This window comes from Lampetra fluviatilis, chromosome 56 (genome assembly GCF_964198595.1).
Source record: "Lampetra fluviatilis chromosome 56, kcLamFluv1.1, whole genome shotgun sequence".
In the NCBI taxonomy this organism is placed as follows: domain Eukaryota; kingdom Metazoa; phylum Chordata; class Hyperoartia; order Petromyzontiformes; family Petromyzontidae; genus Lampetra; species Lampetra fluviatilis.
Window position 1 is genome coordinate 1446272 of NC_136330.1, and position 15197 is coordinate 1461468.

The window sequence follows — 15197 nt, forward strand, 5'->3', positions numbered from 1 at the left end:
ACGACGTTTCGGAGGCAACACAAGCTTCAGTTTAACACGTAGGCTTTCGCGACCAATATTGTTCATAAACCCAAAAATCGTTGATTATGAACAACACAAGCTTCCTTCATCAGGTGTAAAAAGGCACAGCAAAATAACTGTAGTGGGAGTTATTTGTGATGGGGAATGAATATATAGGGTAAGAGGAGGGGGGAGGAGCCAAGGGGGACGGGTGCAGGATGGGGGTGTTGGTGGAGCCAGGAAGGTGAAGGTGGTACTAAAAGACGGCGCCACGGAAGGTGGAAGGGGGACGCAGAGCGGGGGAGAGTGGCGGTTGAGGTTTAACGTGTCATTAACATGTCATTAACATGGTTAATCACACCTTTCCAATGATTGCTCCATCTTCTCGCTTGAAGTTATGTCTGTGTTTGTATATCTGTATGGCTTCATGAACAAATCTTTGGTGGTATCCAGACGGTGGGAGTATCCCACACTTTGCCCCACCACACGCAAAGTACACTGCAGTATAGCCACGCACGCTGCTGGGTGGACAGGGGGTGAGCTGGGGGTGGGGTTGGATTTAATAAACTTTCCCGCTGCAAGTCCAGCGACGCTGACTGTTCTCACCGTGTCAGCACCCTCTCTCTGCAGTCGAGTTTGTGTGCCCGTCTCACAACACGAAGAAGTGCTTATCAGCGGCGATGCCGTCCGCGTCTCCTGCGTGGACCGCTGCGAGCGGCGAGGCCACTGCGTGCCGGTGAGCAGCCGGAGCTGACGACAGCCGCCGGTCGTTCCCAGCGTCGCGTGTGCCGGGAAGCGTCGTGCTGCGGCTCACGCGACGCGCAGCCTCGGAGGGCCATGGGGCACCCTCGCTGGCCACACCGCCGCCGGCGGCTCTTGCGCCTCTTCATTCGTTCGTTCGTTCGTTCGTTTGTCCTCAGGGCTCATCGAGATGGACAATGCAAGAGGTGGCCGGGGAGACTGGAGGTTAATGCAGTCGGTCATCGTGCATGGACAGCAAAGGAGCTTTGTCCCAAACGCGTGACCTCACAAACTGCTCTTGCTGCCATAATTTATAGGACTCAATCACAACGCCTCTGAGGTTCCGGGTCAAATTTTGGGCTATTCAAAGCGGGTTCTCGACAATAATTTCGCCCCTACGATTAGCACGGTTTGACTACGTACTGTGCGGAAGGCATTCCACGGACATACTGTAATGATTTGATGATGTCAGGCAACTTGCCATTGGCCGCACGAAGGGACCATTGTGTAGGTTTAGCGTGCGTCTTCATTCCGCTGTGCCTACCGAGGCTGCAGGAGAGAGCAGGTGTGTGCTATCCGCGGCAATGCGGGGGTTGGGGGGTGGACATTGGGGATCTTCATATCGGCGAATTCACGTCGTTTTTTTGTGGGTTAACTGAAAATATGATGATTTTTTTCCAGATGGCCTCCACTTATGCGCAATAAGAAAATGTGACACGTAACAGGAGTTGCGATGGAATTTTCTGCAGAGCGTGTTGGGGGGTTCGGGACATGGCCAGTCAGGACCCGCGTATGATAGGATACGCTTCCCAATGTTACTCCACTTATCAACAACAACAAAAATCGCAGATAATAGGAAGCCATTGCACTATGCAGGATTGGAAAACATGCGTACATTATGCACGTGCATAGACAGGAAGGACAAGTTCAAAGGGCTCGCATAATGCACATGCATCATGCACGTTGACTCAGTAATCCTCCCCCCCATCATTGTGCAAGAGCGCAAAAGGGTGGTCAACACATCTACGCCTCTATATAAGGAACGAAACATTAAGACTTCTACGCAAATCTGGCTGTCGCCTGATGAAGCTGGTTGTAATTACTGGCGAAACGTCGTACTCAGATTGTAAATGTTGTGGCTTGGCTCTCCATCACACCGGTGTGCTGTACTAATGACGAATTGGCCACGTTCTGTTTACGTGACAACCCTTACTAGTTGGCTGTGTCGAGTGGTGGCGGGTTTTAAAGACACATTTATATATTTACGCGATCTAACACAAAAACCTCTATTACGTTTCACTTCGTTACATTCATCAGTTAGCGATCGCATCGTATGCTGTGCGAGTGGTGGTTCTAAGAACGCGTTCACGACGTACGAACCTTTCTCCCTTCAATCTTGATTTGAAGCTTTCGTGACTGCAGGAATCCATGCTCTTTGGCTCTTTCGGTATAGTCACGTGGGTAGAAAATTTAATAAAACATAAATCACGACGTTTCGGGCGCAACACAAGCGTCCGTCATCAGGTGGGAAAGCATGGTCTGCTGCTGCCGATTCATAGTTTAACTACGAAGGGAACAAAGTGTCGCGAGGTGTCTTCTTCTTGGTTCTTTCGGTAAAGTCACGTAGAAGGGAAATAATAAAATAAATAAAATAAAACATAATAAAATAATTATCACGACGTTTCGGCCACAACGCAAGCAGCCGTCCTCAGGTGAAGAACAGGTCTGTCGGGAAGATAGCGTCTGAATGAAACACCCCAGGCTTGTCGCGAGGTGTTTCATAGGTAAGCCGGCTTCAGGCTGCAAGAGCTCACGATGCTGACCAGCCGTGGGGAACGCAGGTCTGGGAGCTGTAGGTGCAGGCAGTCCTGCAATGGAGGCTGCTTGGGTTGGTGAAATGTATTCAGTCTTCTTCGTCTGCTTTCGTATGTCACGGTGAAATATTTGCAACATTTTATTTGTGTTCTTGATTCTTTCGGTAAAGTCACGTAGAAGGGAAGTAATAAAATATTATTATTTTTTTTATTATTTTATTACTTCCCTTCTACGTGACTTTACCGAAAGAACCAAGAAGATGAATCCCTGCAGTCACGAAAGCTTTAAATCGAAATTTTATTTGTGATTATCCGGGCTCTTGAGCTGTTCAAACCGTTGATCAGCCTCGGTGGATGCTGGGGGATGTCTGGGGATGGCAGTGCTGGGTCACGTGATCCACGGTGCAGGGGGCACCGTGAGAATCAAACCCGCGTCCCTTGTCAAAAACGTTCCAAGTTTTATTTGAATTTTACCAGGTAAGGCCCACTGAGCTACGTTGCTTTTTTTCAGAAGCGACCTTATCGCGTGGAATTTATAGCGGCCACATACTCTAAACGCACGTTTCGAAATCTGGAGGGGAAAACCAGAGGAGCCGGAGGAAAATCTACATCGCCACTGAGAGAACACACAAACTACAAATGTAAAGGCATCATGGTCGGGATCAAACCCACGACCTCATGTATACCAGGCGAGGTAGTTAAGATCTCGCCACCGTGATCTATACAAACCTGATCACGCACGCACACACCTACTGGATTACAATCAGCACCCCCAACAATCCGGAGAATACAGGGTCATTGTTCCTCTTTGGGACCGTGTCATTGACCAACGCGCGCACTTTCATCACGCACACCCACACTCGGACTCCATTGACGTCTCCGTCCCGAGCACCGTGCTTGGGGCAGAGACGAGTCCGCTCCTCGGCGTGCGATCGCCTCCCCTCTCTTCGAGGTGCCCACGTGCCCTCGGCTCCCTCCGGCTTCCCGCTCGCCGCTACGGGTGCCAAACGCTTCGGGCGGTGGCGGCGAGAGGAGTTCGCTCCGATCCACACGCATCCCCCCCCCCTCCGTGCAATGAGCCATCCCTGCGCCCACACCCCCCACCACCCCCCGCGCCATCCTGCGCTGTGGTGGCGGCGGCGGCGACGCGCCAGCCCTGCCTTCTTCATCGCGGCGAAGCGCACGCACCTGTGCCTTGATAAAATTACTTTGCAGCGCGCCGGGCGGAGGAAGGAGCTACGCTCGCGATCGCGATAGAAGCGGCGGCCAGGCGATCCGAGACCGCGTACGCACACACAGACACACGCGCAGAAGCCATTTATTTTTTCATATTCCGCAGAAGCAAGCAAAATGTTTTTTTTTGTTGCAATAAATAAAACGAGCCCGGAAGGCATTTCGATGTGTTTTATAGCTTGCCGCGCCGTGCTCGGATACTAGGGTCGGTGTTTTGGTGGTTGCCGGCAACGCCGCCGGACTGACTGCTGCGAGAGCAATCGCCGCTCGCCGGCGTGGGTTGTTGGTGATCCACGCTCGCTCGCTCGCTCGCCTGCTGCCCCTGCCAGCGCCAGCTTCTCCCGGGAAGCGGCGTCACCATGTCGGGGTTGCACTGTGACACTAGAAGTCTGCCCGTGTCGGTAATGTTGAGTGTGCTTCGCGCGCGTGTGTATGTGCTGTCTGGGGAGGGGTAATCGTCACGGTTAGCGCACCGCGATTAAGACGCGGCGCGATTTTCGATTCCCACACGCGGTCAACGTCGCTGGGCGAATATCTCACCTGGTTCTGTACCTCCCCTAGATCGACTCGGCCTCAAATAAGTATTGAGAGCGGCGCGTGTAGACATCGGCGCTGCGGAGACGTTGGCGGCTGCGCGTGGTGTTGGCCACGCCACCACTCGCGTGCCGCCCTGGCATTCATGGGTGCCACTCGCTCGCAGCACTTGCTCCGACCGACTGTGTAGGCTTCACGGGGGATCTTTGTCTCTGCGTCCTTGTGTTCTTGTACGCGCGCGCACGCCTGCGTTTGAAAATACGCGCGTATGTAAATGTGATTGTCGCCGCTTTGGAGGTCACTTAGAGGGTGATGAAAGAACCTCCCGTGTATCGGTTGTACATTTTTTTACACGAAAGAACAAAAGACGAAATGTGTGTATGACCTTGGCTTAGAAACGCTGTTAATGCCATTATTGAATCCACGCTTGCTTTGTGTAGATTTCCTCGAAGAGAGATAACCCTCTGCTCGCAATGGCATTTTAATTAAACAGGGCAGACATGAGAGTTGTATTTTAACACATGCCAACGGTGTTGTGCGCGGCATTGTATCACGCTTTTTCTATACGGGTAGACGGTTACTGAGATTAGTAACTCGGCACGCGCACTCTGCAGTGTTGTTTAATTCTATTAATGTATGTCCAGGTGAGAACACATTCGACAACCGCAAGTCTTAGCAATGGATGAGCTGGGTGGTGTGATGGTTCAATTGCTACAGCTGGCAGACGATTTTTGCGAGGAAATTCACCAAAGCGTGCCATCTGCCGTAGCCTGTTAAAGACCGCGTGTGTCGCACCGTCGGCAATGATGTTCTGAAGAGGATTGCAGTCCCCGCATGCGTTGTTAGGTAGCGGTGAGAGAAGGGATTGCGACAAAGCGTGGCGACAAAGCAGACGATTACACAGTTGCGGTTTTCATGAAGTGGAGTTGACTGTTTTTTTTGTTGTAGTTTTAGTTTCAATGCCATCGTGTGCATGATCGTCTACAAGCTCCCGTGTTTCGCTGCTGGTCTGTGCTGGACTGCGTGGTGTTCGGACTCGTGAGCGCTGGGTTGTTGCGCCCTGGGCCCGTAGCGCTGCATTGATGCGCCGTGTGACAGCCGCCCCCTTATCAATGGAACATGAATTAACTGACCAAGCATCTCAAGGCTCACTGATTGCCTCACCCATGTTGAACGTTCGGTCTACCAGAGTCTCATCCGCACCGAGTTCAACCACCGCACCGCAGCTCACCACACTTCTCTTGCCGCGTCTTCCCTTGCACCACTCCACTTTGGAATTTCTCCCATCATCTGTTTCCTGTCAAGCTCATACAACAACCTCGCGCATTACTAGAAACTTGTTGCACTCTTATCGATTACAAGTTTACGGTGAGAATGATAGTCGGTCGTTCATATTAACAATAATAACAACCACTATTTCATGAAGTGCCTTTCATATTGAAGTATGAAAGTCTAGTGGAAAGCGTGACGGTAATTTAGCCTGCACTTTAAACAGGGCCAGGGAGTGGACGGCACAGATGGCTGTACCACTGGGCTCAAGGACTTAGAGAACAGCGTGACCTCGGACTGCTGAGGGAAGGTTGACTGGGGGGCTGAGAGCACGTTGGGGGTTTGGTGGTGGGGGGCGTAGTGAGCTGAGAGGGCACGGATCGGCAGGCAGACGTGAGGCAATGGAGGAGGATCGTAGGGTGCGAGCTCGCGGGTTGATGGTGGTGCCTGCCGCGGGCCCAAGGAGCATACCGCGTGAACGCGCGCCGCAGGAATTGGCGTTCGCTCGGTCAGAATGTAAACACCAGAAGTTCAAATGTGTCTTTTACACCGTGAGAATTTGAGGCTTAAAATGGGGCTGGGCCTGGTCAAGGAAACCTTTGAGATTGTCGAAAAGTCTTTGGATTTTGTACTTCGTCATTACATTTAGAAATAATGACTCAACACTAGACTCGGTCAAACACACAGACTCAGGCTTGATTAACATGCCACAGTTAACTTAAACACGGTAGGTTTTTTGTTTTACGGCCAATATTACGATTCATAATTGGTGGTGGTTTTTTTGTTCAGAAATAATTTCTTTTTACATGGCCTAACCCGCCCAAAAAAACAATAATGAGTCGTAAGGTTCGTCGAGCAGACTTAAGACTAAACACACTGCCATGTTCACCACCACAGGCCGCATATGTCCTCCTTTGCAATGGGTCTATCTCGCGCAGCCACCACCCAGCCCAGTGTCCTTCACTCATTTTCAGAGGGGGGGCGCTCTCGCCGATAAGACATCATCAGTGGGAGGGCCACCACACCGTTTGAAACCATCGGGGGTTTGACAACAGCACGATGATGATGGGGTGGTGTTGTCACTCTTTGTGTATTGTCTGGGGCCGCATGCCAGGTGCCGCCAGTGCAATGAAGAACACTGCTCTGGCCTACACTCCTTTTTCTGTGTGCAGATGCACGAGTTATTTCTCTTTAAATGTTTACCATGCATGTCAACAATACATATAGCACTCACACAAGGATACCTCGGATAGAGTGGAGAAAACAATCCGTTGTCAATGTTGGATTGGGGTAGCAGGAGGGGAGGGGGGGCCTTTGGGTTGTTCAGTAATTGATGGCCGCAAAGAGGCTATTCAAACACACGAGAATCCGATTTTGTCTCTCGGGCGAGTGGACCGGGACTCAATCCCCGGGCTCTTAGAGTGCTCTCACGTCGGTGTCATTAGCCTTGAAGCCACCTCGTGTTAAAGCGATCGCCAATGTTACTGCATCATAAAAACCCAACAATTCCGTGCGAAAGCCACACATTTTCTCAAACCGGCGATCGCTTGAAATATTGATGAGCTCTCAGGCTCCATGTTGGGAGCGCGGATCCCTGCTTTGACTTGCTAATCGCTCTCCGTTTGGCAGATGGTGAATGACTCCGTTGAAATTAATTACTCGACAGATCTCTCAGACAATAACGTGATATTTTTTTTATTCGTATGTGGGATGAGCGATGGTTTTTTTCTCTCGTAAAAATGTTAAATGCTTTCTTTTGGTTGTTTGTGCTCTGATCCAAAACACGCGTGTGGAACTGCGCTTTTTTTATTTGTTTCAAATTTTAGGGGGTAGTGGGGAGGTTTGCACTTCCTTTTACGTGGCACTTCCATTGTCATGGCTCTACCGTCAACGGGCCGGCATAGTTGCGTTGATTTTCATGGAATGTATCGCTGTTGGAATGTGTTCATCGAGCTCGCACATAAGTCTGCTGTTGTTCTTTCCTCAAGCTCACCGTTGAGGCCAGCACCACAGAGCTCCCTCGCACCGGGGTGGTTACTTTGGCAAGGACAGACTGACATTTTGATAAGATTATTCTTCTTTATACAGACTGCACTCTCAGTTAATTTCTTCCCCCATTGTTGATTGATAGCTAATTTCTTTAGAACTGCTCGTTGTTGTGTTTAGTCTGTTGTCCTTTCCCCGCGCCTCCGATTATCACGGTTGACTACGTACAGTGCAAAAGAAGTTCAACATACATACAAAAATCCACGTTTTTGTTGTTTTAACGATTTTGCAACTGCATAGGTTTGTGCTATCATGGTGCTGCTGCTGCTGCGGCTCTCTGAGAAGTGTGTTTGTGTCTTACCGCGTAGCCTTGTTCAGAATTGTGTTTGTGTTGTACCGCGTAGCGTTGTCTAGAAGCGTGTTTGTGTCATACCGAGTAGTGTTGTCTAGAAGTGTGTTTGGGTCGTACCACGTAACGTTGTTCAGAACGATGTCCGACGTTTTGCTGCGTATGCGTGGAACTTCCAGCATTGTGGGAATAGGATTTCACTGCTGGGTTTACGGTAAAATTAAAGTTAACATTTTCCAGTCACGTGTTTGACAATTAAATATTGTTCACACTTTGTATTGCCTCGTTTAAATTAATATGGACAATCAAATAAAAAAAATGCTTTTTTTTCAGCGATAACAATGTAATTATATCCATAGTGTGGGGTTTAGCGGTCGTTAACTGACGGCAATAAACCTGGTGACCTGAGATCAATTCCCGACCGTGGTTAAGATCAGTGGCGAGTGGCATCTGAACAAGCCCAACACGCGTTAACCAGTGTGGTGGAGTACAGTCAAATAATCTCCACGGCGGACACTACCAGAACAAAGAGACCTTCATTCGGTCGTAGATTCATAAAGGGGGCCGTAATTACGTACGCCAATCCATTTCAAAGACAATGCATATATTACCAGAGCATGTTTGTTTGCCTGTTTTGCCACAAGTATGTGTCGTTAATGCAGACGTAATGCCTTGCAAAATATATATTTTGGTCTTTGAACATCTGAACACCTCTTTTATTGCCAGATAAGGATAAAACCTATTATTTATTTTTTTATACTGGCAAAAAAGGTATCCCATAGCTATGATTGCTTTTGTTACTTTGTTAAAAAAGAATAGCGATCGCAACGTGAATCCAATTTCCTTTCGCGGCGTCGCTCGTGACGCATCGCGTCCGCACCGCACGCATCGCTGTAGCGTCCTCGCTGCCTTCCGTCAGTCGGACGACGGTGTTGACGCTCACCTCCTGCGTCGGCGGGGTGTCGTGCGGGTTGGTCGGTGTTTGCGAGTTCACCCCCCCCCCGGACAAAGCGACTCCATTATTTCCACATCTCCTTGAGGGAGCAGTCAAAACAAAGCGTGACGCGCGAGGTTTGGGGCGTGAGCGAGCGCAGGACGTTGACAGAGGGGAGACATCGCCATGATGACCGGTGGACGGGGGGAAATCCACTTATCTTTCGTAATGAATTTATAGGGAAATCTGGCTCTGCTGAAATGTCGAACACAAGGGTTATCTGTTGTTCTCGTGTTATGCGTGAGTGTTGTGATTTGTGTGAGAGTTGTGTGTGTGTGTGTCTGCACGTGTGTTGGGTTTGCCTGATTGTGATGTCTGTGTCTGTATGAATGCGAGTGTGAGTGTGCGTGTGTATTAGCACGGTAGTTGGGGGCAGTTAGCGTGCTACGCTATGATCCCTGCGACACCTGCGAGCCGAGTTCGAATCCAGCTCATGGCCAAGATCAGTGGCAATAATCTGAACCGCGCCTGGGAACTCGACTATGTCGACTCGGCCTGAAAAATGAGCACTCCATCGCAGTCTGTAAACACGGGCACTGGGGAGACACTGCATGTCGAACCCCGGTCCAGAGTTGTGTTGTCCTGAATAAATTCGACTGAAATGATATAATTATCTACTCCCGTGCGGCTAGTAGATTTGGCAAGAATTACTTTTTTTCCGCGTTTGGAGAGAAGGATATGTGAAGGAAACGTATGTTGAACCCATCAACGCGGGCACCGCCGTTTACCCACGGTGCCGCACAAACGACATTCATTTCACTCCCCATTGAGTTCCGATGTCTTCGCTCCATCTTTCCCGCGGCCATCCCGTTGCGCGCGCTGAGACGTCATCACATCACATTCCTCCAGACGAACGCGGCGCTGCGTAGAGCGATGATGTCGTGTGGTTTTTAGAATCGTGTGTTTTTAAACTCGTGTGTTTTTCAACTCGTGGGTTTTTGTAATTCGTGGGTTTTTAAACTCGTGTGTTTTTTAATTCGTGTGTTTTTAAACTCGTGTGTTTTTCAACTCGTGGGTTTTTAAACTCGTGCGTTTTTTAATTCGTGGGTTTTTAAACTCGTGTGTTTTTTAATTCGTGTGTTTTTAAACTTGTGTGTTTTTCAACTCGTGGGTTTTTAAACTCGTGCGTTTTTTAATTCGTGGGGTTTTTAAACTCGTGTGTTTTTTAATTCGTGTGTTTTTAAACTCGTGCGTTTTTTAACTCGTGCGTTTTTTAACTCGTGCGTTTTTTAACTCGTGCGTTTTTTTAGCTCGTGGGTTTTTTAACTCGTGTGTTTTTTAACTCGTGTGTTTTTAAACCCGTGGGTTTTTTAACTCGTGCGTTTTCTTTTTCAACTCGTGGGTTTTTAAACTCGTGCGTTTTTTAATTCGTGGGTTTTTAAACTCGTGTGTTTTTTAATTCGTGTGTTTTTAAACTCGTGTGTTTTTCAACTCGTGGGTTTTTAAACTCGTGCGTTTTTTAACTCGTGCGTTTTTAAACTCGTGCGTTTTTTAACTCGTGCGTTTTTTAACTCGTGCGTTTTTAAACTCGTGCGTTTTTTAACTCGTGCGTTTTTAAACTCGTGTGTTTTTAAACCCGTGGGTTTTTTAACTCGTGTGTTTTTTAACTCGTGCGTTTTTAAACCCGTGGGTTTTTTTAACTCGTGGGTTTTCTTTTTTAACTTGTGGGTTTTTAAACTTGTCACACTTGGCGGGCGGCGCTGACCGCCTCCGCGTTCTCCGCTCACTGCAGAGCTTCACGATTCGACTCCTGCGGCCGCCCCGATTAATGCCACGACCCCCAAACAGGAGGAGGAATTTCCTTCAAGTCCGGCCGTCGCCTGATGAGGCTGCGTGTAATTACCGGCGAAACATCACGGTACTCGAATTGTAAATGTTGTAGTGGATTTACTCTACAACACACAACCGGTGTGCTGTACTAGTGACGAATTGGCATGTTTAGTTTACGTGTTGGGCGGTGGCGAGTGTAACGACACATTTATATTCACGCGATTTAACCCAAAAAACCTGTATGATGGGTGACCCACCTGCGTCGCCAAAATGACAAATCGTGAAACAAGTCGAGTAAAGTGCAGCGATGCAGGCAAAATAGAAATGGGAGCAAAATCAGCGGCGCCACCGCGAGTCGTCTGGCGCGGTGTGCGACGAAACCTCCGACAAAACGTCGGACGTCCGGACGAACGTGCGGTGCGATCCCGCTGGAAAATGCGCGAGAGACGGGGGCAAATATAACCCTCCTTCACTCTCGAGCAAGCGAGCACCACTGCAGGCAAACGCAACCATTCACACGCGACGCCGAACCTTAAATCGATCATCCCCGCGGCTTCTTCCGCGTCAGCGTGATAACGGACGAGGTGTAATTGAGAAGGACCGCGGCGTTTCAATCCCGCGGCGCGTAAGACGCAATATTTGTGTGAATCGTAGATCAATCGAACCCACGTCCATCGTGGAGGGGGGGCGGGGGGGGGCCACGCGTTTGCTGGAGACGCGGGCGCAGGCAGGAGGCTGTTTGTTGCTTCTCGTGTGCGTTAATTCCACTTACTGTGTTTTAAGCCACGCTTTTTCACAATTGAATGGCCCTTTGATGTCTTGAGCATGCAAAGTGACAGCCTCTCCATATGTCGGATTGATTTGATTTATTCGGTGCATATAAATGGGGTTCGTGCCTTAAGGGTGATTGTATGTTTTTGCACATTAGATAGTAATAATAATCATGCGTGTTACCGTGCTCGCCTACAGTGCATATTTGCTCATGGCACAATGTAATAACGTTTGATTGCTGATGTGTGCATGCGTGTGTGTGATTGCATTATGGGGAGCGGTCCCGCAGCGGTTAGCGGACCGCGCTACGAACTCTCGACGATCCACGTTCGATTTCCCGCTCGCGATGACGAATTTTTGAACTGGTTTTGGTCCTCCGCTAGGTCAACTCAGCCTTAAGTGGGTACCTGGTGCGGCGTGTAAGCATCAGCACCGGGGAGCATGGTGCTGGCCACCCACCCCCTCGTGCATTAATAAGTGCTCGCTTACAGCACTTGCCCCAACAGTTTGTTCAGGCTATATGGACGAGCTTTGTCTCTTTGTCTGTGTGTGTACGTGTGTCTCCATTAGCTCGGCCCCTCACGAGTCCTGCTCAAGCACTGGCACGGAGACCAGCTGGCCGAGATCTGCCACCAGCTGCAGCGGAAGGTGGTCGTCTGCCAAAAGGGTAGGGCGCTCTAACCCCTCGACGGCCACCGGGCAGCAGGGCGCACCAGAGACAGAGATCCCCCGTATAGCTTCAACAGGATGCCGGAGCAAGAGCTGAGGAGCCACGAAGTCCGTGCTCAGCGCACGACGGGGTTGGTCGCCAGCACCGTACTCGGCTGCTTTCATATCCCCGGTTCTGATGTTTTATGCACAGCACCAGGTTCTCATTTAAGGCTAAGCCGACCTAGCAGAGAACCATGACTGGTTAAAATATTCACCACTGCCATTGGGCATGAGCGGGAATGGAACTCGGGTCACCGGGTTCAGGGTGCGGTGTGCTAACCACGACGTCCCCACCGCCAACATGGCACACACACACACGCTCACTGCACCTTCTCAGCGCTGGTCTCTCACGGGGATGTATACACATATGTCTATGTACAGCCACTGCTGGATGAGCGTCTCACCACGCCGCGTGGCTCGTGGGGTGTGTGTGACCACGCAGGTCATCACGCACGCCGGGGGTGCGGGGTAGTGGAGGCAGCGATCAGTAACTGGCCAACGAAAACAGAGACAAAGAAGATAGCAGAGAGAAAGTCACGGTGCCAGATGAGAAGAGAGTCGAGACAGACTTGGCGCCATGGGGATATACTAATAACAGGAGCAAACGATCGGAAGAGTAAGTAAGCACATTTATTCACACGTGACTCTTGAAACCCGGGTTATCATGAGTGGCATGAGCTCGTGCCGACCGCACGCGCGGAATCTCTTCGCGGCAACAACTGGTGACCAGGATGCTGCAACATGCCCACCTCCGGGGCTTTACGAATTCAACTCTAACCTCAGCTCTGGGAAAAAACAATGTTTCGTGAGAACACTGACCAAAGCCGTGAGCTTTTATGCCAATTTGTGCGGATTTAAAAAAAAATCTCATTACGGTTCATAATAAGAGCCCCTTGTTTGTGATCTGATGTATGGATATATAAATAGATCACTCGCCACGCCACCATTGGCAAATTCTCAGATTGTCTCTGCACTCGAGCGCTTGCCAGGGCCAGATGTCCTCGTGCTTAAAACTGAGCCGATGTCACTCGGAGCTCAGCTTGCACCCAGCACCATGGCGCACGCACGCGGACGAAGGCAGTCACGATGAAGATGATAATGATGTCTGAAACTTTGTTTAACCACGTAAGCTTTCGCGACCAATATTGTCCATGATAAAGGTGGATATTGTTGCCAATTCTGGCTGTCGCCCGATGAAGCTGGTTGCAATCACCAGCAAAACGTCACAGTACTCGAATTGTAAAATGTTGTGAATTTACTCTCCAACACACCGGTGTGCTGAAGTAGTAACTAATTGGCAAGTTTTGTTTACGTGACGAACCTTACTGCTAGGTTGTGTCGGGTGGTGGCGAGTTTAACGACAGATTTATATTTACACGATTTCACCCGAAAAAATCCTTTATTATGGATAATAACATTCCCTCATTTTCCTTGCAAGGCCTCACTGAGACTCGCCACTTTTTCAAGGAAGTTCTACTTTTAGGTTGTTTGGCCGATTATACTAACGAGCATGTCACAGTTTTTTGAGAAGACACACGTGTGCAAGGTGTGACACTTATGGAAGCAGGTGACGTGGTAAAAGCAATACAAGAGTAATAAGGAAGCCACTGAAAGTTAATGTGTGATTGGAGTGAATCGGGGAACATTTGAACTTCAGAAAAACCAAACTGCTTTCGCGTTAGAACTCAACTCAGTTCGTAAACGCTCCATGGCCGATACAACAACAAAAATATACCGTTTTTCTGCTAGTCAACAGGAGTAGTTGAATCCAAGGTCTGGCCCCTTCCACATCAATGGCCTTTCCACTCCTGACCAAAGGCCATCATTCGAGGCAAAACCGTTGAGATGATTCCATCAAAACGCTCGAAGTTTTGATGAAATCATCTCAACGGGTTGGTTTTTTTTCCCTCCCAAACTTGACGAGAGGTGCAGCTCTTCGATGCTTCTTTGGGTTGTACGCCTGTACCCGGATCTGTGTTGTCCGGCATGATTTCCGACGTTTCGCTCCACGTGCTCGGAGTTTCTTCAGGAATTGAATTGAGCGAGAAGCTCACAATATGCTCACACAACCGTGAAAACAAACGTAGTAGGTAGTTAGTCAATAGTTAAACGGTGACAACCCCCAGAGTAGTTTAGACAATAGTTAAACTATTAAAACACACAGTACTTTAGCCTTCAAATAAACCGTGAAAACACGTAGTTATTTAACCAAAGGTTAAACCGTGAACACTCACGTCGTAGTTTAACCAATGGTAGTATTACTATTAAATAGTAGTTTAACCAATCCTATTTTTACTACTACTACTACCAAGTTCGAGATTTAGTGTCCAGTTTGACAGTGTGAAAATGCAATAAGCACCATGTGGCCCGGCTGTCAAGATGTCTGGGCATGTGTGAAAAAATGCATCTCAGCTCATCGGATTCCTCCAGTTTAAATAAAGCGATTCTGATTCTGGCGTCAGCCGGTTTCTTGTGTTCCGTCTTCTCCCCTCCGTCCACGTGGAACGGACCACGTGCCACCACTCTGCCAGGGGTGAGAGCAAAGGGGGCAGCTGGTACAGCCTTACAGAGCCCTGATCTCACCGCTCGCAGCTGAGCCGATCCCAACCGGAGGACTTCTTATGCCAAAGCGCGGCATTACAAGCTCCCGGCTTTGCAATAGTCCAAACAAACAAACGAGTCGGTGATTTCCTGCTCGAATTAACATTTAGACGGTACGTACTCATCTCCCGTTTTCTGCCCTGTGGCCCGAGGTGGAGCGGATATTCCACATTCTGATGACCGGGGGCAAGTCATTCAACAGCATATTGACTTGCCCACAAAGTTGTACTTATTTTATAGACCCAGAGGGATGATGGGCTGAGTCAACCCCCCACCACGCCAATGAGGATGTGAACTCGCAACCTTTCCCATTGCGAGCCGCCTGCTCTACCACGGAACCATCGGGTCAGTTATTGTGATTGAAGGTTGTATTTGCAAGTACATGTTGGGTGTGCGTGCGTGTGTGTGTATTAGCGGTAGTCTA

At 49.3% G+C, this 15197-nt stretch overlaps 1 protein-coding gene across 1 annotated transcript in view; it reads left to right on the plus strand.

Annotated features, from left to right (window-relative positions):
* LOC144950120 (unconventional myosin-XVI-like) overlaps positions 1–15197 on the plus strand; it is a 79421-nt gene that overhangs the window by 39198 nt on the left and 25026 nt on the right. Inside the window, exon 11 of the mRNA XM_078880181.1 lies at positions 12032–12128. Within this exon, the coding sequence (XP_078736307.1) occupies positions 12032–12128 (97 nt within the window). The remainder of the gene's footprint in view (positions 1–12031; positions 12129–15197) is intronic.